At 37.8% G+C, this 24176-nt stretch overlaps 1 protein-coding gene and 1 non-coding gene across 9 annotated transcripts; one reads left to right on the top strand and one right to left on the bottom strand.

Moving 5' to 3' along the window:
* Positions 1-7992: 7992 nt before the first annotated feature.
* On the top strand, positions 7993-8099 carry LOC128128228 (small nucleolar RNA R71). The gene has a single exon (XR_008226090.1). It is a non-coding gene; the product is annotated as a small nucleolar RNA R71 (small nucleolar RNA).
* A 10782-nt stretch (positions 8100-18881) lies between these two features.
* LOC111911111 (uncharacterized) lies at positions 18882-23278 on the bottom strand. 8 transcript variants are annotated; one of them, XM_042897817.2, is made up of 11 exons: positions 22776-23278; positions 22403-22609; positions 22242-22299; positions 22027-22146; positions 21705-21785; positions 21546-21601; positions 21321-21431; positions 21126-21214; positions 19498-19594; positions 19251-19350; positions 18882-19138 (listed from the first exon to the last, which is right to left on the bottom strand). In XM_042897817.2, the coding sequence occupies exons 5-11, from the start codon at positions 21764-21766 to the stop codon at positions 19063-19065; spliced, it is 591 nt and encodes a 196-aa protein (XP_042753751.1). In that variant the 5' UTR covers positions 21767-21785; positions 22027-22146; positions 22242-22299; positions 22403-22609; positions 22776-23278; the 3' UTR covers positions 18882-19062. The 8 variants fall into 8 exon arrangements, 4 of the variants coding, with proteins under 4 accessions (XP_042753751.1, XP_042753749.1, XP_042753750.1 ...); XM_042897815.2 differs by having other exon boundaries at positions 18882-19155; positions 22776-23274; XM_042897816.2 differs by having other exon boundaries at positions 18882-19155; positions 21546-21632; positions 22776-23273.
* Between the last annotated feature and the right edge of the window lie 898 nt (positions 23279-24176).

Genomic DNA, 24176 nt, shown 5'->3' on the forward strand with positions numbered 1-24176 from the left:
ACATTTCAGGTTTAGACTGCTAAACATATTGCATCCCTCAGGCTGAGCAAGGTCGTGTTTTTGTCTCATGATTTCACTGAAATAAGGAAGCCACAGATGCATTAGAACGTGTATAGGCTCAACTAAACATTTGGGTTCTCATGCAATTATTATCACAATTCTAATATGGAATCCTAATTTTTACCAAAATTTTCTAATTTAAGACCTAAGCATTTTTAATATTCAACAAATTTAAAAATTAGCCTAAATTAAGATTCTAAGTGTTCTAAGATGTGACTAACCCCCTACCCCACACTTATTTTATGCAATGCCCTCATTGCATATTATAACAACTAAAAATGCAAATAGAGAGAAAGTTGGAACAAACTCCCCTGGGGTAGCAGTCGCTAGGTTGACACTCTCCTCTTCAACTCCTTCTTCTATTGACTTTAACCATGGGAACAGCTCATCCATGGCACGGGTGTCATACGTCTCGTGTGGTTGATAGCTCGAAAACTCCAAGGAAAAAGGGTTGTTGAACAATCTTAAGTAGTAACTCATAAAGAATGTATGAATGGCGTAGAAAAACTAGCCAGAACAAATCAGAAACTCCTCTCGCAGCAGGCTACTCGGCGAGTAGGCGATTAAACTCGGCGAGTAGAAGTTGACTGGCAACGTATTTCGGGCAGAAGCAGATGTACTCGCCGAGTAGTATTAGTGCACTCGGCGAGTATAGCGTGTATTTCCAGAATTTTTAACCGCTGTCTCTCTTTACTCTAGTGTTGATATAAATGCACTCTCCAGTAAACTTCCTAAACAGCAACACTTTAATAAACTCTCGATTCGTACGGGCTCGATCCTAGGAACAAGACTCCACAAGCACTCATAAAGACTCTCATTCCTCTCTTGACCATTCCTAAATAGCATGCTTCCTAGTTTCAATACCTGAAAAGAAAATTAAAAGTAACACTAATATTCAAACCACATAGCCAAGTTCAACATGTCCACAATTGTCTTAAAACAAACATCATAATCAAACAAAACAAAAGCAAATAAAATCTTCATTCTTCCTCGTCCATCCCTGCTCCTCCAGCTCCACTACCTCCTTCTCCACCCCTTCTTTGCATCCTTTCGTCCCAATCCATGATGTAAGGATAGCCGGGTCCCGGTCGCGGGGCAATATGCATTTGTTGGAAAAGATAGTCGAAGGATTGATTGGTGTAATTAACCCCTCGCCCTATATCATCCAAGTATCGTCGATACTCCACTTGATTCCACCCCTCGTTATCCTCCACCGGAATCACCGGTGGGTCTTCTCGTACCCGCTCGTTTCTCGGCCTAACCCGCCTTCCCGGCTCCTCGGGGACCGCCGGCTCGTCCTCATTCGGGATAGTAAAAGAATCACCAAATTTTTCCACTATCCGAGCCCTCCTATAAAGTGCAGTGTTGAACGGAGGAGGGTGGATAATCGTTAGCATTTGAGCTTGCGGTAATTCCAAGATCCCAAATGATCGCGCAAGCCGAGTAATGAACATATCCCCATTGATCTTCGAGTTGATTTTTTCCTTAACCGCTCCCTCCGCAAGAAATTTAGCAATGCAATATGGGAGGTTGCAGAAGACATCGGGGGTGATGATACTCCACATATAAAAGATATCAAGGGTGGGAACTTTATCCCCATCCTTTCGCATGTTGATCGTGCTTGCAACGAATCGGTGAATGAGTCGATGGATTGGAGAATGGATATGCCCTTCTTGAGCAGTGGAAGGTATATAGACCCGGTTAGCAATTGTACTCCACCATGTCGACGCCACCACCCCCTCGGGAAGTTCTTTGTGGGTATTCTCCAAGAAGGCTTCAAAGTATTCTGTCATCGACATGTCTTGATCGTAGATGCCCAACCACCAAGAGAACTCGACCATGCTGCATTGTCGCAGCTCTCCTCCCAAAGAAAACCAAATCGTGTTTGGGTTGTAATACTCACTACCACCTCGGAATGAAATGGTAGCAAAGAATTCCCAACACAACTCCGCGTAGACTGGCTCCTGGATTTCAAACAATTGCAACCAACCATCACAAGTGATGTTGGCATAACCCAAGTTACAATCTTTCACCAAATATGGAGTAAGTTCCTCTTCCAAGCCGACATTACCCATCCATCCCCAATCCACTGCAGTGGGCAAGTGAATTTCTTTCTGTCGCAGCGCTTCCAACCTGTTTAGGGCTCGAGTTTTAGAGGATTTGGAGGTGATTTGTTGAAAGGCTAACCATGGCATCTCACCATGGCCTCCTCCACGTGATGACTGTCCTCTCCTTGCCATGCTATCTACATAAACATACCAAAAAAACAGCAACAAACAACACCCCATAATTAAGAACAGGAAAATTTTCATCTTTTTGGGACCTACTCGCCGAGTACACGAATATACTCGCCGAGTAGTATTAACATTCGTACAGATCGAATCGGATCTGTGTAATCTGTGTAATAGTCCATTTTTTTCATAGGGGTTTGTTGTAATTGTGTATCTGACCATAGATCTTGAAGAAATTACTCCAAATAACCTCTAATCCATGAGTAAATCAAAGCCCTAAAAATTGGGGAAAACTCCCCAAATCCGAAATTATACCAAATATGGGGAGATATGTGAAAAAGATTGGACCTTTCATAAAGTTAAAGGGTAAAGATGTCACCTTGTTGCTTGAATGAAGAGAAAGAGGAAGAAAATTGAATAGATCTTGAAGAACCCTTGAGAGGTGGCTGAGGGAAGATGCTCGGCGAGTGTGGAGATGAAATGTTGAATAATAGTAATTTTTACAGGTTTTAATTTACTGAGTTTAAACCGGCTACTCGCCGAGTAGAATGGATCTACTCGCCGAGTAGATACGCGTGTTATGGACATTTGGTTGTAAGCGAACATTTACTCGCCGAGTATAATCGATATACTCGCCGAGTATATGTCTCAGGTTGAAAAAATTTTGTAAATTTGCCAATTTTACTATATTAATTCCTTTGTTTAGCCTTTCCACCCCACACTTCCAGTAGAGCTTGTCCTCAAGCACTTAGAGAAGTAGAATAAATGAAGAAGAATGAAAAAAACAATATGAAAAATAAAGAAAAGGAAAGAAAATGCAAACGTGAAACTCGGGTTGCCTCCCGAGAAGCGCTTCTTTTGATGGAGTCATTAGCTAGACTCCGCCCCTTCTACGTGTTTGCGATTCCACACAGCAGCAGCTCCTCCAATCCTTCATTTCGGGGGACTCCTTCTTCATATTTCTTCACTCTATGGCCATTGACTTTAAATGGTGTGCCATCTTTTGAGATCAATTCTATAGCCCCGTGAGGAAACACCGTCTTGACCAAAAAGGGACCATCCCACCTTGATTTGAGTTTGCCCGAGAAAATTTTTAATCGGGAATTGAAGAGTAGTACTTTTTGGCCTTCATGGATGTCTTTGCTTTTGATTCGTTGGTCATGCCATCTCTTGGTTTTTTCTTTATAGAGCCACAAACTAGAATAAGCCTCATTTCGGAGTTCTTCAAGGGCATTCATTTGCATTAGACGGTTGGTCTTCAATTCTTCCATGTCAAAGTTGCACCTCTTTAGCGCCCAATATGCCTTGTGCTCGATTTCAACCGGTAAATGGCATTGCTTCCCATAAACTAACCTATATGGTGTAGTACCAATAGGTGTTTTGAAAGCGGTACAAAATGCCCATAGCGCGTCATCCAATTTATCCGACCATTCCTTGCGGTTGCTTCCCACCGACTTCTCTAAGATACGCTTCAAGGCTCGATTGGTCACTTCCGTTTGTCCACTCGTTTGTGGGCGGTATGATGTGGAGAACTTATGGGTCACCCCATATTTCTTGAGCACCTTGTCCAATTGATCATTGGCAAAGTGTGTGCCACGGTCACTAATTAGGGCCTTCGGAACACCAAACCGGGAGAATAGTTTTTTTAAGAATCGTACCACTACCCGTCCGTCATTTGTAGGTAAAGCCTGCGCCTCCGCCCATTTCGAAACATAATCTACCGCCACTAGGATGTACTTGTTTCCTTTGGATGTGGGAAATGGTCCCATGAAGTCAATGCCCCACACGTCGAACACCTTACACACTTGAATGCTATGTTGTGGCATTTCATTACGGGATGAAATGTTTCCCACCCTTTGACAAGCATCGCATTCTTTGACATATTGGGCTGCATCTTTGAAGATCGTGGGCCAATAGAACCCAATGTCAAAGATCTTCTTCGCGGTATAGTGTGCTCCATGATGTCCTCCCGTGGGCCCGCTATGGCAATGTTCTAGTATTCGTCGACTCTCCTTTCTGAACACACATCTTCGTATAATTCCATCCACACAACTTCGAAAGAGGTATGGATCGTCCCAAAAGTAATATTTGATCTCCGCAAAGAATTTCTTCTTTTGCTGACTACTATAATCCTTCGGGACGTAATTGGTAGCTAAATAGTTAGCTATGTCTGCGAACCATGGCTCCTCTCCCACGGACACCATAATGTATTCATCCGGAAAGTCGTCTCCCTCGTTATCTTCTTGCAACGCCGGGTTCTCGAGCCTAGATAAATGATCGGCCGCTACGTTCTCCATTCCTTTCTTATCTCGTATCTCTATATCGAATTCTTGAAGAAGCAGCACCCATCGTATTAGTCTTGACTTGGCATCCTGTTTGGAAAACAAATACTTGATAGCCGAGTGGTCAGTAAAAACAGTGGTTTTAGATAAAACCAAGTAAGGGCGAAACTTGTCAAAAGCGTAAACTACGGCTAACAGTTCTTTTTTAGTAGTAGTATAATTCTCTTGCGTAGGATTTAAGGTCTTGCTTGCATAATAGATGGGTTGAAAGTGCTTATCAACCCTTTGTCCAAGGACCGCTCCTAGTGCATAGTCACTAGCATCACACATGATCTCGAAGGGTAAGTTCCAATTTGGTGCTATAATGATCGGGGCATTAGTTAATTTTTCCTTTAGAAAGTCAAATGCCTCTAAACACTCTTTAGTAAAATTAAAGGGTGCATCTTTTAGTAATAATTGTGTTAGAGGTTTCGTGATTTTGGAAAAATCTTTTATAAAACGCCGGTAAAAACCTGCGTGTCCCAAAAAACTTCTAATGCCCTTCACATTAGTTGGTGGGGGTAATTTGGCAATGGTGTCTATCTTTGCCCAATCCACCTCAATTCCCTTTTTAGAGACTTTATGTCCCAAAACTATACCCTCCTTGACCATGAAGTGACACTTTTCCCAATTTAGGACCAAGTTGGTTTTCTCACATCTAGCAAGCATCGAGTCAAGATTTGTGAGGCAGTCATTGAAAGAAGATCCGAATACCGAAAAGTCATCCATAAAGACCTCCATGAATTTTTCTACCATATCATGGAATTTGGCGGTCATGCACCTTTGAAATGTCGCAGGTGCATTGCATAGCCCAAATGGCATGCATCTATAGGCGAAGGTCCCACTGGGGCATGTAAAGGTGGTCTTTTCTTGGTCCATTGGGTCTATGGGTATTTGGAAATACCCTGAAAACCCATCTAAGAAGCAATAGGAGCTATGGCCCGATAGTCTCTCTAACATTTGATCTATGAAAGGAAGGGGAAAATGGTCTTTGCGAGTGGCATCGTTTAGCTTTCGATAATCGATGCACACTCGCCAACCGGTTACCGTTCGCGTTGGAATTAACTCGTTCTTTTCGTTGGTAATGACCGTCATTCCTCCTTTCTTAGGCACCACTTGGACCGGACTCACCCATGGGCTATCGGAGATGGAGTAGATGATTCCCGCATCCAAAAGCTTGACCACCTCCTTCTTGACGACTTCTTGCATGTTCGGGTTTAATCTTCTTTGATGTTGCACCACCGGCCTTGATCCTTCTTCTAAGTTGATCTTGTGAGAGCAGTAGGACGGGCTTATTCCCTTGATGTCGGAGATGCTCCATGCGATGGCTCTTTTCCTTTTCTTCAACACCCGTACAAGTTCCTCCTTTTCCGTCTTGGATAGATCCGAGGCTATAATCACTGGCTTCTGATTTCCTTCTTCCAGGAAGGCATACTCCAGATGGTCAGGTAGTGTTTTGAGCTCCAATTTATTGTGCATAGTAACGGACTCGCCGAGTGCAGGTTTGGTACTCGGCGAGTTGGTGGCGGCATTCGCGACTTCTTGCTTTTCTTCAGTTGTACTCGGCGAGTAGATCGGGTCTACTCGGCGAGTAGGGCGTTCAGCTTGGTTCTTTATTTCTTCATACTCCGCTTCCTCCAACAGCCTTTCAATCTCTAATAAGTCCTTTTCTGGATCAAATTCTTCTTCCAAAGCTGCAGACTTGCTGGAATCTTCAGGTATGTCTTCTTCCAATAATTCGTCAAGCATGTCGATTGAGAATGCCGTGTCGTCACTACTCCTTGAGTACTTCATGGCTTGGTCTACCCCGAATGTCACTGAATCGTCCCCAACTCGCAATGTGAGCTTAGAATCTCTCATGTCTACGATGGCACTAGCGGTGTTGAGGAAGGGCCTTCCAAGGATGATTGGTACTTGCGGATCCGCCTCCATGTCGAGAATGATGAAATCAGCCGGGAAGACAAATTTGTCTACTTTCACTAGCAAATCTTCACATATGCCTCTTAGGAAAGTAACAGTCTTGTTTGCCAAATGAATTGCCATCCGAATTGGCCTTGGCTCCGGAAGGTCCAGCTTCTTGAAGAACGAGTATGGCATAAGGTTCACACTTGCTCCAGAATCAGCTAAGGCATGAATTGCAGCCAAGTTGCCAAATTGGCAAGGCAAAGTTAAGCTCCCCGGATCACCCTTCTTCTTTGGTAATTTGTTTAGCATTGCGGCGGAGCAATTCTCATTAAGTACTACTTTCTGCACTTCCTCCATCTTTCTTCTGTTAGTGAGGAGTTCCTTAAGGAACTTTGCATACTTGGGCATTTGCATGACGGCTTCAATGAAAGGAATGTTTATTTGAAGAGTTTTAATATGATCAAGAAACTTTTGATATTCTTCTTCCTGCTTCTCCTTCTTGGCTCGGGCTGGGTACGGCATTGGAGGCTGGTATGGTTTCAAGGGTGGCTGATCACTTGTTTTAGCAGAGGTACTCGCCGAGTCCATCGGTCCTACTCGGCGAGTAGGACTCTCAGATTGTGAGTGTTGATTTTCGACTTGTACTTCCGTTCCTTCCTTCTGTGAGTCCTTGTTCGCTTCAGTTCGAATGGGGGCCAGGGGAGTAATAGTCTTCCCACTTCTTGTGGTAACGATATTTACTTGCGCGCCTCGTGGGTTGTTCTCGGTTTTGCTAGGAAGCTCACCCGGTGACCTTTGGTTTAGTTGTTGAGCAAGTTGCCCAAGCTGCGTTTCTATGTTGTGGATGGATGCTTGCTAGTTCCTGAGCATTGTTCTTGTTTCTTGGATAGCAGCATCGTGGTCACTATGTCTTTTCTCGGAAGCAGCCACAAATTTAGTTAGCATTTCTTCCAAGCTCGGCTTCTTCTCTTGCACCGGCTCCTCCTTTTGGTAAAAGCCCCTCCCTTTTTTTTCTGTACTTCTCCTCCTTGGCCTTCTTGTACTCTTCATAAGGCAGCCACTCCTTCTTTTGTTTGCGCCAGTCCTCATCATACCGGTCACCGCTCGAATAGCATACTTGTGCCTTTTTGTTGCCGTTCTCATCCAAATCGCAATCTCTAGTGAGATGAGGTCCATTACAATTTTCGCAACCCACCCGTATGGCATGGATAGTTTGATCCATTTTGTCCATTCTCCTATCCATGGTTTTTAACATGGCCATAACCGCGGATAAATCTTCAGTAGCTGCGTACGCGGTTCCCCTTGTGACATCATTCCTGGGGTTGTGGTATTCTCTAGAGTGTTTAGAGAATTCTTCAATCAATTCTTTAATCACCGGGGGTGGCTTCTTTGTAAGTGGGCCTTGTGAGTCTAGCAACTGTCGGGTTGTGACATTGACTCCATCATAAAAGATGGAAACTTCTTGCTGGCTATTTAGATCATGGTGTGGGCAATTTCGTAGCAGACTTTTGTACCTCTCCCATGCTTCATATAAAGATTCTCCAGCTTGTTGTTCAAAGTTTGCAATGGCCTTCTTGAGTTTGGCTATTTTGGATGGTGGGCAAAAGTGATCTATAAATTCTTCCTTCATTTTGGCCCAAGTAGTGACTGACCCGGGGGGAAGTGATTTGAGCCAGTCCTTAGTAGCACCCTTGAAGGTTACCGGAAGCATCCGAAGTAGTTGAGTTTCGCGGGTTACATTTGGAATGTTGAAGTAATCAGCAACATCATTTACTTCATCCAAATGTTTGTAGGCATCTTCATGATCTTTCCCATAGAAAGGTATTTCCTTGAGCGCAGCTAGGATATGACCTTTTAGCTCGAAGGTAGCAGTTGCGGGAATTGCGGGTTGCACAAGTCCCAGGCCATGGTCGTCGCGCATCCTCTTCTTCCATTCTCCCATGGGAATTTCATCAATGTTAGCCATAGTGAATGCTAACTCTTCCTCCGATTCGGTTTCTTGTTCGTACGTTGCCTCCTCTTCTTCCTCGGTCTCGTATCCAATATCTTCTTGAATTGGTTCCTCAATTGTCAAGGAAGCGCCAGAAGTTCCTGATTTACTGCTCTTCTTTTTCCCAAAAACAGTCTTCAAGTTGGACAATGGTGATTTCTTTGGTGTGCTTGAACTCTCCACGTCCTTCCCTTTGTTTCTTTTCAATGCGGATTCAGGGTCTTCAAACGGGGGTACCAGTGGTGTGTTTGCTCCTCTGGTCATGAGAGTCCTGAAATTAATCAAAAAAAAAAGCGTAAAAAGAACAAAAAGATTGTAAACAATTAAAAAAAAAATTTCTAACTAAACTGTTACTCGCCGAGTAGGTGCGAGTGCACTCGGCGAGTATCAGTGATTTTTCAAAAAAAAGTTTCTAAGTTTTTAACCTAACTAAAACAGATACTAAAACCTAATTACAAGTTACTAAATTGCAGTAATTAAACTTTATGCAAGTAAACTCACACAAAGGATCGAAAAAATTAGGAATTAGCTTAATTATTTAGAACTGTTCCCCGGCAACGGCGCCAAAAACTTGATGTGTGTAAATTCAACTAGTTTTATCCCTACTTTTTATTAGTAATTTGAGCACACAAAGGCAGTGAACCTGTCTTTAAGTGGTATAGATTGATAAGTAAGGTATCGAACTCAGGGAACGGACAATTAAACTAATAGCTAATTTTAACTAAAACAAATAATAAAAGTAAAGAGTTTTTCTCTAGTTTTGCAAGACTAGAAACTTAAATTAACTAATTAACTAAAGCAACAACTATTCACCAAATTTGATAAAGATGTTTCTATTTAGGTTCAACCAATTCACTCCTATGGTTATTTAAGTTAAGGTGGATTAATTGCTATTGGTTACCAATGATAATAGTTAGGTTCATGTTCATTACTCCTAACCCTTAGACATTTAACTAATTTAAGCATTGATCAAGTGTTTAAACTAATTAATTCCCTAGATTAATTATTTGGATTAAATAAGATTTGTAATGGTCAATTAAGTTATTAATTCAATTAACCTCTTGTTGATGGTTTCTCAAACAAGCTCACACATTAATCTTCCTATTTTCTTATTAATCTTAGTTTCATACTCATTACTTCCAAGCATACGTTTTAGCATTCACATAGACATATGAGGTTAACAATTAAGTGATGTTCATGCAACCTAATTGCCTTCCAATTAACAGAAAATAGTAGTGATTAATACATAAGGTTCTTTAACAAACTTAATTTAATAAATCACCAATAGACAATTAAACAAGAATCAATAATTAAACCATAGGAGTTCTTTGGTATTCCCCAAACAGAAACAAAAACGAGTTTAGCTCATAGTTGCAGTAGAAACAATCATAAAAACAAAGTTTATGAAAGCAAACATGTTTAATTCCTAAGTCTAAGTGGTAGAATTAACCTAATTGCTTGAATTCTTCCAACTCTTGAAGCTTAGGGTTCCTTAGCGCCTTCTGAACCTTTTAGTCGCAGCTAATCCTTCAAAAATCGCCAGGACTGCCTCCTCCTGGAATAAGGATTCGTCTTTTATAGATATCCCAAAACAGGGGGTACTCGGCGAGTAGCAGAATCAACTCGCCGAGTAGGGTCCATACTTATCCGTCTTTAATCAGCAGTTGTAGTTATCTTCTGGCATATCGTCGTGCACTCGCCGAGTGGGGTCGATCTACTCGCCGAGTAGATCTCCTTCTTTCACTCTTTAATCTTCACTCGCTCTCCTTTTCTCCTTTTTGCATCCAAGCATATCTTTTGGACTGAAAACACAATTCTCAACATTTTAAGTACCTTTTGTCCACATTATTCTCATAATTAATCAAAAATAACTAAGAATATATATTAAATAATTAACTAATTATGCACATATCACACATGCAAACCCTAATGCTTGGATCTAGGTTTCTCTAATTGAACATGCAATGTATCCAAGTCTTACAATTCTAGATCTAGTGTAAACAATTGAATCATATCATATGAAATCAGATCTAAAAGAATACCTTGAGTTGCTTGCTTGAAACTTCTTGTTCTTGGAGCTTAGAGTCACAATTGTCACTCCTCTAATGGCTCACAAACACCAACTAGCAAGAGGAGGATCTTGAGAGAGAAAGGAGGTGAGAAATCGGCTCTAAGGTTTCTTCCTTTCAAGAGTATGGCCGATTTCCCTCACCCAAGGGGTCTGTTTATACTATGAGACACTAGGGTGACACCCTTAACCCTAATTGAATAATTTAGGCCCTAAGCAATCCAAAGATCCTCCTAGACTTGAGGCTTGGACGATATTAAGGTATCCTAACCCTAAAATCCGTCCACCCTAATATCCATAAGGATACATAACCCAAAACACAACTATCACATATTTGACAATTTATGCCCCTTTATTTAATTAACATCTTTAAGTCACCAAATTAATTCTCAATTAGTATATGACCTATATCAATGAAATAATATTATTATTCCTTTAATATATTACTCTCATAATATATTAACAATAATATCTCTTCTCTCTTTACAAATCATCCTGTCAAGTTGCTATGGTGAAGGCAACCCAAAAGGACCATGCACAACCGGGTCAAGTACTTACCAAATATAGTTACAGCCTTAGACACTAATCCAACATAACCTTAATAGTCATTTTATGTGAAAACCCTAATTTCACTTGGACCTTGAGTTGGGCCTTTCTATTGAACTTTGATGATTAGACTATTGATGGGCAATCCAAGAACAAGTAAATGGACCAAAATAATTGGATGAGCTTTAAGGTAAGGCTCATGTGAAGGACTTGGGCCCAATTTGGGAAATTAGGCCATAGGTGGGCCATAACTAGGCCTTGATGATGATGTTATATTGGGCCATGGGAATACCAAGAGTTTAGACTAGAATAATTGGATGGGCCATAAGGAAAAACCATCAAGTGGTCTGGGCCCAATTTAGAAAATTGGGCCATATGTTGGGTTTTGGCCCATTACTTAACAATTGGGCCATTGGAGTGTGAGTTGGACCTTGGGCTTAGAACCCAATTATTAAATGGGTATTGTTTGATGTTGGCAGTTCGGGAATCTGTCAACCACCAATTGGATTTTTATCTGCGAGACTTCAGCAGCGCTAGGTGAGTTATCCTCACTATACTAAGGGGTCGAAGGCACCAATGTCGGACCATTAGATATGATATCCTAGCAGTTTAGTATTATGTGGAGTATCAGTTAGTTATGCATGCTAGTTGCTATGCCAGTTTGGTAGATTAGTAGGATTACCTATGTCACTACCTCATTATCTGTATGTGAATTAGTTATGTTATATGTCGACATATTATGTGGGATGGGTTGAAGTGGTACTGCTCCGTGCGGAAACCAACGAACCCTAGAGTATTCCAGATACAAGCTGAGGGTCGGGCAGGGCATCCTAGACTCATACTGAGGACTCAGGAGCATTTCAGATAGGAGTTGAGGGTCAGGTGGGGCATACCAGACTCGTATTATGGGCCCAGGAGCATTCCAGATACGAGCTGAGGGCCGGGTAGGGCATACCAGACTCGTACTATGGGCTTAGAGGCAATCCAGATGTGAGTTGTGGGCCCAGAAGGCAAGTGATACTCATACTGTGGGCCCATGGGTAATCCAATCTGTAAAGCTGTGGACCCAATACGTGTTGTTATTTGTATATGTGCTATTTGCTATGTATCGGTGTTTTGGGGGAACTCACTAAGCTTTGGGCTTACGGTTTCAGTTTTTGTTTCAGGTACATCAGATGATCGTAGGAAGCCAAAGGTATGATCGTACAACTCCTCACATTTATGACTTTATTTATGGGATACTTTGATATTATATTATTTTGAAAACAAGTTTTGTGATGTCCAATGGTTTTGAAATGTTTTAAAAAGTTTAAATTTGACATGATTTTTATGAGTGTTACACTAACCACATTTTCTGTGTATACACATATCATCATAGCACCATCAACACATAAATGATAAAATAAAATCAATAGTTTGGTCGATTCCACGATAAATTTTATACACATCGACCTACTAATGGAAAATGATCAAAGGCCTACGATCCTAAAGGTATTATGAATGTAGTGATCAAACTGATAAATTACTAATATAGGGATTCACTAAACCAGCAATTCTAAAATCAAGTTGAAATCAAATTAAAGTAAAGACTGAAAGAAATACAGTACATGTGTGGTGAACAAGACATTTGGTACTTGATGAGGCGTTGCACATCTCCCTTTTCAGAAAAGCTTCCTTTTTTAGAGAAAATTGACCCTTGTTTTGCCTAGTTTAGTCGATAAGGATTTGGGACGGCACAACATTGTTTCTAATTTCTCCTTTCTTCGTCTCCACTCTTTGGTAGTAAGAATAATAGGGAAATTCGAGAAAAATGATGCCCTTGGGTTGACCCTGGCAACGGCGTTGCGGTAGATGATTCCGGAGAGGTGGCGGCGAGGTCGATTGTTGGTGGATGTTAAATGAGTGATGATGATGGTAATGGTGATGGAGATGACATATTTGAAGAAAGGAGAAGGCAGAGGGTGACAAAGAAATGAGGAAGAGCGGCAGAAAGCATGAAGAAATGAGACAGAGATGAACGAAGTTGAAATGCACTCCAATTTCGAACCCTAGATAGGAGAAAGAGGTGTTCGAAGACGAAGAGGTGGGAGGTGGGAGGCTGGAAGCGAGATATTTTCGTGAATGAGAGGGAAAACCTAGCAAACTATTTTGGGCAAGTGGGGTACTAAAATTTTAGAAATATTTCTTTCCGTCGGTATTTTATAGATAATTAGCTACGGATTTCCGACTAAACTTAAAGAAAAAAAGATTTTATTAGTATTCTGAATAATATTGTGTTCAATATTATTAATGTTATTATATTTATTAATATTAATAATTATTTTTTTTTAAATTATTATTATTATATTTATTCTTATCCATTTAAAAATTAATTAAAAAAAATTAGAAGGTGTACATTAAAACCCAAAAGTTAAAATAAATAAACTATAAATTTTATAAACAACATATCATCGATAGGTATGTGTATGTTTATGTAGGTATGCGATGATGATTTATGTTTGTATGTATGTATGTTCGTATATGTATGTGTATGTATGGTATATGTATGTGAATATATATTTATATATATATGTGTGTGTGTGTGTGAATATGAATGTATATGTATGTATGTGTGTATGTGTATGTAAATGTGAATATGTATATGTGTATTTACACGCATACATACACACACACACACACACACATATATATATATATATATATATATATATATATATATATATATATATATTTAAGACTATGTTCTTAAACTAATAAAGAAAATAAAATAGAGGTGATTTACATAGTTAAATCATCAAGAAATAATCATATCATTAGTTGACATGAAGTTTAGAAAGTTAGATGTGAAAATAATAACATTTTAAAAGTTAAAGGGTGAAAAGTGTCAAATTGTCAAAGTGAGTTAACCAAATGGTTGACTCGATAGAAGGGACGAACAAGGATATAAAATAGATGATGAATATGTAGTCCTAAGAAGCCCTGGTGGAAAAATGGTAACTTTGGGAGTAAGAGTAGTACACTGGGTGTACATGTGGGTACGTTGGGTGTACACATATGTACGTTGGGCGTATGTGTGTCTAGGTGAAAACCCTAATTCTTAGGGTTTGCGGAGTATTTAAGCATCATTGTGGACCATTTACTCTAATCTCTCCAACCTCTAAGTCCTTTAGTCGTTTTGGCAAACCCTAACCCCACAAGTGAGTGTTTTGAGCTAAGAGTGTGTTCATTAAGAAGCTCCAAAAGGTAAAAAGTTGCCACATTTATGCTTAGTTTGTTTGGATCTCATCTTGGTAATTTTAAGGTGCTCTTTTTGTCCCAAAAGTCCCATTGTTATGCTTGCTTTGTTTTGGATGTTTTGGGTTGTCCTTTCAGACCCTAGGTTGGGTTCTAAGACTTAAAAATGAGGTCCTTTTAGCTAGTTTGGTTCCATGTTCCTTGTAGGAGGTCTTAATGTATTAAGACCATGTATTAAGGACTTTTTAGACGTCTAAATTCTTAAAGTTTGAGACTTTATAATTTGGGAGTACATTTGAACCATGGATCTAAGCGTACCAGATAGAATGTAGGCCGGTGGGGCGTCCCAGTCAAACTGAAGGCTTTGTATGCATGTTGTTCATTGTATTATTCGGGTTTTGTGTTGTGTTGGTACTTTGGGTGAAACTCACTAAGCTTTGGGCTTGTAGTTTTGGATTATGTTTCAGGTACCTCAGAGGATCGCGGAAAGGCGAATACGTGACCGTGTACCTCCTCATGTTTTGTTTCACGATTTTGGGATTTCTCTGATGTTGAACTTATTTTGAAAACAATTTGTAAACAATGATGGTTTTGGGTTTATTTAAAGTTTAAATTTTTCATGAATTTTACGAATGTTACATTATCTCAAAACTAGAAGTTTTGTGGGTTTTGGCCAAAATGGGTAAACTAGAAGGACCATATGTAGAATAAACTGGAAATAAGATGAACGCACACTTCCCTCATAATGGGTAAACTATAGCTATGTATGAATGTATGTGTATGTGTATGAATGTATGAGACTCGGTATGTATGTGTATGTGTGTATGTGTGAATGTATGTAAAATGTGATGGGTTTAAAACAAGCAATCCTGTGTGTGCATGCAACCCTAGAGTTGGATCTATGTTTTCATTATTAGTTATACAACTTTATGAACACAAAAAGAAACCTAGCATGCTAGTACTATTTTCGAAATCCACATAGAAGAATAGAATACATACCTCTTGTTGTTATATAGCAAAAACAACTAGTTCCTTGAATCTCCTTAGGTCTTGAAAGCAAGTACCACAAGTGTAGTACCTCTAATGGCTCACAAACACACTAGGTGAAAGGCTGAATATGGGAGAGAGGGGAGAAGGGTATCTTGCCCTAGATTTCATCCCTTTTAGGATTTCCCAAGGCTTGGATGAAATCTTAGTGCCTTAGGGTGCTATTTATACTTAAGGCTAACTAGGGTTTCAAGGTGTAAACCCTAATACCTTAGCTTAGGGCCTAAGCAAGTCCATGGACTCCTTTCCTTAAGCCCTTGGACGAAAACTCCTAGATCCTTCTAGGATTTTCGTACAAGCCTTAATAAAGGTGATCGAATGGCCCAAAGCCTTAACTATTGAATAATTAAAAAATAGCCCCTGCACTTTCAGTCAGTTCCTTTAATCCCAAAATTAATTCTAAATTAATTTATGATTAAATACTAATTAATAATATGATTCCAAATTAATATATTATTCATATAATATATTAACAAATCATATTTATACCCAAATTTATTATTCTTAACAATAAACCAGCCTCTCTCCTCAACAATCATCCTGTCTAGTCACCAGTGTGAAGGCAACCCAAAAGGACCATGCACCATCGGGTCAAGTACATACCAAAATAGTTATGGACTTAGACATTAATCCAATAGTCTCCCACTTGTATAAGTCTAATAACTATTATGCGTATGACTTCAGATCCTGATCTGCAATCGTAGCTTTCAAAAGCCGCTGTCAACTCTGATCTTATCAGATACGCGTCCTTTAGATAAAGGATCATATATTCCTCCATTCTAGATATTGTATAGACTGAGACATGGATTTAAATCATTCTCTCTGTCTATGTGTTGTTTCCCGATTTCTGATTTATGACGACTGACAACAAACTACAATTGAACACATGAAATTAGTCCCGGCTTGGCCAAGCGCTTAGGGTGTCATCACTAAATCATCGAGGGGCCCACAGATATCGCTTTCATCCTACTTTGGATAAAAGGAACGGATAAACTTTGATTCAATGCTTGCTTGCACTCACTTACCGAATCACACACAACAATATGTTTTATAACACCAAGTTACTGGTGCGTTTACATATTATCAATGTGTAACCGACTCGCAAGATACAACTCACACATCTCGGTTTCAAGAATATAAGATGTTATCGTCTTACCAATCACTCGTGATAAAATCCATGAAGTGATTCTTGTGAGCGTGGGTTTAATCCAATGCTCAAAATCATATTCATAAGCACTCACAAACGTTGCAGCAAACCTTTGCTATGTCTAATACACTTCAGACAATCTACAAACCAATTCATGACAGTCTTCATTCATACCTACTTCCAACATATGAACGACTGTGGACCGTTCGAATAATTTGATTGTTCTGAACCAATTTAATTATTCAGGAAGTCAAAACATGCAAAGTGAAACACAAGAATAATACTAATCCTATATGGTCCCAAACCTTTGAGTATAAATAAAACACCTTTTATTTATCACCATATCGATTACTCATTATTTATAGTTTCGGTTAATTAACTTATTACTTGAATTATTACTACAATTGTCCCATGCTCTTAGCATGCACACAATGTTTACTTATGGTCCTTACTTTGTGAAATAGATCAAATGAACACATTTCCAATCATACTCATTTCACAACTCCCAATCCTTATCATAAGTATAAGAATATCAAATTCTTGTCACTTATAGAATATGCTAGATTCTAACATTTTATGCAATGATCCTTTCATAAAGTCATAGCTCAAAATCATGAAGACTTGGCCAATCTCTATCAGAAACAATTCTATAGATATGATGTCTCTCACTCAAAGTACATTCCTTTGAACATCCTTCTTGCATAAAAGTTTCTAATCTAGACATAGATTCTCAATAATCATCTCCCAATATGGAAACATTTCCATATTTGCCATATGACAACTCATTCTTAATAGAATCTTATCTATTCATAATAATGTCGATATGGTCCATCCAATACCATACTTCCAACTACTCACAAGCGACCAATCCTCAGCGAGCTTTGGATCGTCCTTTGATAGTTGTTTAATTATCTTAGTCAAAACCGATTTTTGTCGTTTTTCCCTCTTAATGCGCTAGACATTTGGAAAATTCTAGAATGGTCAAATATTATAGCATTTGCAATCGATCCTATACCTGAAGCGTATCGGACACGATGCATAATGTCTTACATAAAGATATGATACTTTATCAATCTTTTGCCATAATAATTTATGTGTCTCGTTCTTACAATTCGAACTATGAAGAGGGATACCGTAATCATAACCGAAATTTAAGAACACACTATGTATCCTTTGACTAAATTTATTAAAATTTCTCAATCTAAGCTTTAGATTTTGAAACGAAGTACAATATTCTCTCCCTTAATTATAGCAAAACAACTTTTCAACCCTTACGACTTTGCAAAGTATAACTCTTGTTTTCTATAATTAATATTGCTAACTTGCAATACTTGCCTTAATAATCATACAAGCACAACATTTATGCTCCCACTATCATGATGATGATTATCATATAAGCATAACACTTATACTCCCATTAGCTTTGACATGTATTCAGAAAACATCTTAACTTCCAGAAAACAATACCTATTGAATTTATTAAGTTCATATTTCTAATACCTAATGCTTTGATAATCCTTTATCTAAGCTTCTCAAACTTATACACCTTTGCCGTAGGCAGCTCATATGTGTGTCTAAACAATTCAAACTAATTGCCAAATCTCACAATTTGAATCATGGAAAGGGATACCATAACCATAATCGAATTCGAGAATACAATTTTCACAATCACTATCTTCTTAAAATATCTCTTAGTGAAAGCATTTCCTCACAGTCATTTTCATGAAGGAGGGAATCTTATGACACTTAGATTTTAATGGTGTATGTGTTCCTATCCATGTGAATTTGTCAAAACCAAAGTTTGCGACAAATCCAAACTCATATGGACCGAACTTTCTCAATCTTGATTTCTTGTCTTATGGTAACACGAGTGCCCACCATGTCTTCCAAGTAGTTAAGTAGCTCATCCTTTCCTCTCAATGTATTTTTCATTGATCAAGGTGCTTGCCTTTTATGCGTTCAAATGACACTACTAGAAAAACAGCCTTTTACGACGAGCAATGCGTGTCGTAAAACGCTAAGACGACGCGCAAATGTGTGTCAAGAAAGGCCCTGTCATAACGAGAGACGACACACTTTTGCGCGTCATCTATTTACAACGCGCATTCACGATACGCATTTACGACGCTCATTTATGACACGCAATGCATATCAAGGAAGACCCTGTCATAAAGGAAGACGACACGCATTTGCGTGTCGTAACCTTACGACGCGCGTTTAGGACATGCATTGCGTATCATTAAAACCCCTGTCATAAATGAAGATGACACGTATTTGCGTGTCATAATTTTAAATGCTTTAAAAATATATATTTTTTTTATAGAATTACTAATTTTCAAATTAAACAACAGAATTAAATTATCATAATACGACATAAAATAGCATACATAAGAACGATAATTCATTTCAAAAAAATATCACATATCAAACAAGTTAGCTAACATTACATGTCAACACTAATATCACTGAAAAACATGCTTTTTCTTGCATTTGGAGCACCCACTATTCCTATATCAGCAACCAACTTTAGGTCCAATTCCAGCCACCTGGTTTGTTGATAATTTACATATTCCAGCCAACGTGATTGATCTGTTTGGTTATTCATCCTGTTATTAGTTTGGTTAGTTTGATTTTATTGAGTTCTCGTATCTAAATCTATATTATGGTGTCAGTCTTGAGATTATTAATGTTATATGCTAACCTCCTGGCTATAAGATCGTTGAGACCATCATCAATCAAAACAGGAGCACCTTCCTTTTTCTTACATTCATGCAGCAGGGCCTCCAAGTATTCTCTGCGGACTTCATCACTATGAACCAATCAACCATATAAATAATGTGTAAAGTTCATGCGTGTGTGTGACTATGTGTGTTTGTTTATGTGTGTGTATAACTGCATATATATATTGTCATTGTGAATAGCACACACGAAAAAGTAACATGAACTACCTTGTGTTATTGTCAAAGAAACCAGGATAATCTGATATGTGCATCTTGAGGATGAATACCCATGTAAAGTTTCATTAGCTATGCAACTTGGCCATCCCTGTAAAACAAAATACAACATCCATGAATAAAAAAGGATAAAAAAGATAGCATTTTGGCTAAATGCCTAAGCTACAAACTTTCCACAACATATTCTTCTCTGCCCTTCTATTTTCATAGCAAGGAAAGACATTTTTTGTAGAGGTTAAACACATTGTTTTCTCTTCAAACTCAATATAGTGTTTATGCATTTAATTGGTCTTTTACAAACCTAGTGCATTTTTGTGCATTTGTAACCCCAAATGTAGTTGTTTCTGGATTTAAATTGAACATTTCTATTATTTATTCATTTAAAGTAGGCATTCTTCTAAATTTCCATAACTTGCATCAGCACATCAACAGCCAAACCTCTAAAAATCAAAACTCTTTCAAATAAAAAAAAAATCAAGTTTCAAAAAAGAAATCATGTCCAGGAAAAACTGGGGAGTTGAAACAATTGGAAAATGGTGGATGTATCAGTAACCATTTAAGCAGAAACCCAACTAAAACCGGAACAAATCTACAAAAAACAAAATCTCAAACAATCATTTTATCATAGATTGTGACAACATAAACAAATTTCGATTCAAAACAAACATCTAAAATCACAACAATAATCAAGAAAATAAGAAATCAATGTGAAAAACTAACCTCCACCATCGGATTTTCATATGGATTCCTCTTTTCATTTCATCTCGTTTCATACTTATAAACACACATATAAGAGGTAGGGTTTTTCTTATGAAGAAATATATATATATATATATATATATATATATATATATATATATATATATATATATATATATATATATATATATATATATATATATATATATATATATATTGTGTGTGTGTGACCTTGGAAAGATCTCGGTAAGATGAGGGATTCGAAAGATCCAAATGAGTTGACTTGTAATTTGAAAAATTCAGGGGAAAACAGGATATTGCAGTGAAATGTAAACTTATTAGCATAATCAACGAAATTTTAATTCTAGTAACATGATTAAAATATGAGACTAATAACAAAAATAACCAAAAATGAGATGGTAATAACAAAATGATCACCTTTTCAACTTTTATCACAAAATTACCACATATTTCGTGAAATTTTCGTTTTTGCAAAGTTGTTTCATCAGTGATCCCTAGTACATTATTCACAAAAAAATGACATCATTTCTCACAATATTGATGTCCTTTGACGAAATAAAAAGTTGCCATGTTTTAATAACTTTCTAGTGGGGACCACTGATAGAACAGTTTGGTAAAAAAAAAAAGGTATTTCACCGAAAATAGATGGTCATTTTTTGATAATACCTTCCCATTTTTGGTTATTTTTGTCATTAACCTTAGAATATTTATTTTTGAGACATTCACTTGGGTGATGTCATTATAACTACGCCCAGCCAATGTATTGAGCTACATTAAATATTAAAAGTCGTTGATCTGTAACAGAATAATTAATTAGCAATTTTCATTATTTTAAGTCAACATATGAACTTTTTTATAAAAAAATGTTGTATAAAAATCCAAATATATTATTTCTACTGTACCTCCAAGTGTGACCACCTTTCCATAAGTTGAGCCCGTTTGAGAAGTTGTTCAGGTCCCAAGATAAAAATAAAACAACTGTAACATGGTTCTTAAAAAATTGCAATTTTCATGAGACAAAAGGGTATATTAGTCATTAACAACGGTTGTGGGATGCAATTTATTGAATCACTGAGTTATGGGGAAATAAAGGTAACCTTGTAAGCCACAAAGTCCTGAGAAGTGGAACTTGTCTTCCATCCTCTTTGATAATAAACAAAAAGCTAATTGTGTCTGCTTTATTATGTAAGGAAGATGGAAGTTTTCGGCTGCAATATACACACACATGGTATTAATATTTGATATATGTAACTAATTAGACTTATGTTAAGCTATAAAAACTTCAAATATGTTTTAGTTGAAGATGAATATCCTGAGGGTACTTTTTGATCTGGGAAAAAATGGTGCCTGAAGTCTAGGTTGATGTCGAGAATTTGACCTGTTTCTTAGGCCAAAAATTGTTACAATAGCTACAAATAAAGATCATAAGCTCGTCATGAGTATATATAAACGTTAATAAAGAGTTTCAGCAAGATATGTACCTTTTTTCATTCTTTAAGTCGATTAGGAAGCCTAGTTCAATAAAACAATGTGCTTCTACCATGGAGCTGGAAACAACTTATCTACAAAGAAAGACATTCGATTAAATAGATGCTTTATTGTGAAGTATAATGGAAAAATCGGTATATTCTATTTATTCCGGATAAATCCACAAAATTTTGAGAAAAAATGAGTTTTTTTTAGCTGGGCATTCCAGCAAACAAAAATTTGATTAGAAAGAATACCTAGGTGTTCACTAAAGGCTTGAATGCAATTATCAAATTGAATGAACAATGGATTAGAAAGAGTTCAACAGGTGCTTACCGGGGCAACTTCAGTGGCCTCCAGAGATAACGGGATGACCACATCAGCTAGCATGTAACAGGAGCTTACCGTGGCAACTTCAGTTGTGTTCATTTATCCCTCCCCTTTGATCCAAGAAAACTTGGAAAAATGGTATATTTATAACTTAATTAGACCTGATTTGTCTAAAAAAAAGTAAAAAGCATAAAAGTTTTGAAATGATTAAAATAATTAACCTGATGCCACAAAGTAGGTAGCCCTGGTCTCCTTAGCTGTCTGAGACATTGATGGATCCTGCAAATTCATACTCAATTTCCATCATATTACTGTTTATTACATGAAAAATATCAATACATCATCATCTTATAATATGTTTTTTTAAGTAAGAATTAATTACCTGCATCATGACATTACCAAGGCGCTCAGCCATGGTCATGAACTGTGGGTTTTGCATAACCTGTTGCATTGTGGAATAACACTGTTGGGTGTCAAATTGAGGGACACCTTCATCAGGAGCATGAAAAGTTTGTTGAAGTTGCTCTGTCATCCGATTGAGTGATGGATCTTTTGCTATTTGTGCAGCTAATTCCTTAATGTTAGGATCCTGTAAAATGTAAACGCCCCCAAAACCAAAATTATAATGTGTATTTACACCTTGTTTTTATATAATGCTATTGTGTTGAATTGGATGCTTGTCAAGCTTTTCTCTATAATTGGTGGATAATATAGTGATTATTTAGTCATGTTCATGCATGAAAGAAAGACAATACATTAAGTAGACCAGCCATAGATGAAAAGTCGAAAGGATTTGCAGGGAATCCAGCTTCAGGCATGGTGGGCATAGTAGGCATGCTTCCAGATTGTGCATCTGAGGATCTTCAAGTTTTGTTATTTTCTTCAGACTGTAACTGTTCTCTTTAGGAAATGCTAATATGGAGTGGAAGCCAAAAACTCAAAACTGTAACAACATTATTATAGATGTTAACTGAAATAATATAAAAAATGAAGGCGACTATACGTGAGTGTCATGGGGCAAAAAACTAACTATCCTTCTTTGACATCATCAATGACTTTTTGCATTCTTCTAGTATCCTCATTCATCATCACCCATTTCATGAAGACTTTATCATTTAGCTAAAAGAACAATTAAAGGAGGTAGAGAAGAAAATAAATTTAAAAAACACACACCTTGTAGCCCTTCCACTAATATCACCATTGGAATAATCTTTGAGAATCCAATCACTCCTAGTCCCTATTCTTCCATCACGTTGAACCCAAGTCTCAGTTTCAATCACATCACTCCTGTTAAACATCATGCCATACAACATAAAGAAAGCTTTAAATGAAAAGAACATGATAATAATAAGCTGAAAGTTAAGATGAAAGAGTTTGGTGATAGATTTATCAAGCAGGGTATATGTATACTTCAATATGAATTCGTAAAGTAACCCATCGCCTAATTTGAATATGTAAGCATCAAACTTGAATAGGTAAGGATCAGATTCTGAATATAGGTAAAATAATATGAATTATCTCAATCAGGCATTACATCGAACACTTTATGTGCAATTACAAGCCACAAATATTTTTTACAAAATATTAGAGAAATGAAAGGATATAGCCATATTGGAGAATGATCAGCAATACAGATTTGGAAAAAGATTAAAATCAGAAGAAGAAGACTAATTGAAACACTAGAAAATCTCAAAAACAAAAAAAATCAATATAGGAACAAATTGAAAAGGAGATGAAATATCCAGGAACATTCGTACCTTCGTGACAAAACTAGCAAGTGAATTGGAGGAGGAATCCTTGGACCGAAGATGATTAGTCGCGTGGTCATGGTGAGGAGATGATGAGTGAACGCTGAGAGAAGTGTTGAATTTGTGAAAATGAAACGAGGAGTGTTCTGGTGGTACAGTTACCTTAATAGCAATATCGTTCTTACGCTCCTTGATAGCTCTAGCACGTCGCTTAGGTAGCAGATCTGAGTGGGAGGATTCAACACGAGAAGCCCAGTCTTCGCGAGTTTTGTAGCAGAGTAAAACGTGATGTTCGTAAGGACGGACGGATCTGGAGAGATTCTCGGTGTACATGTCCTGCCTTTGGAATCCGAACTTGATATCATCATCGACAACCACAGCTTCAGTAGAGATATCAACGTACCGTTC

The sequence above is a fragment of the Lactuca sativa genome, chromosome 8, assembly GCF_002870075.4.
Source record: "Lactuca sativa cultivar Salinas chromosome 8, Lsat_Salinas_v11, whole genome shotgun sequence".
NCBI classification, from domain to species: domain Eukaryota; kingdom Viridiplantae; phylum Streptophyta; class Magnoliopsida; order Asterales; family Asteraceae; genus Lactuca; species Lactuca sativa.

Excerpts from the sequence above, each read along its gene's own strand:
- LOC111911111 (XM_042897815.2), bottom strand. The coding sequence starts at position 21,766 with ATGGTAGAAGCACATTGTTTTATTGAACTAGGCTTCCTAATCGACTTA. Across the intron at positions 21,215-21,320 it reads AGGACTTTGTGGCTTACAAG|AACCATGTTACAGTTGTTTT; the intron begins GTTACCTTTATT and ends CAATTTTTTAAG. Across the intron at positions 19,351-19,497 it reads TTCTTTGACAATAACACAAG|TCCGCAGAGAATACTTGGAG; the intron begins GTAGTTCATGTT and ends ATAGTGATGAAG.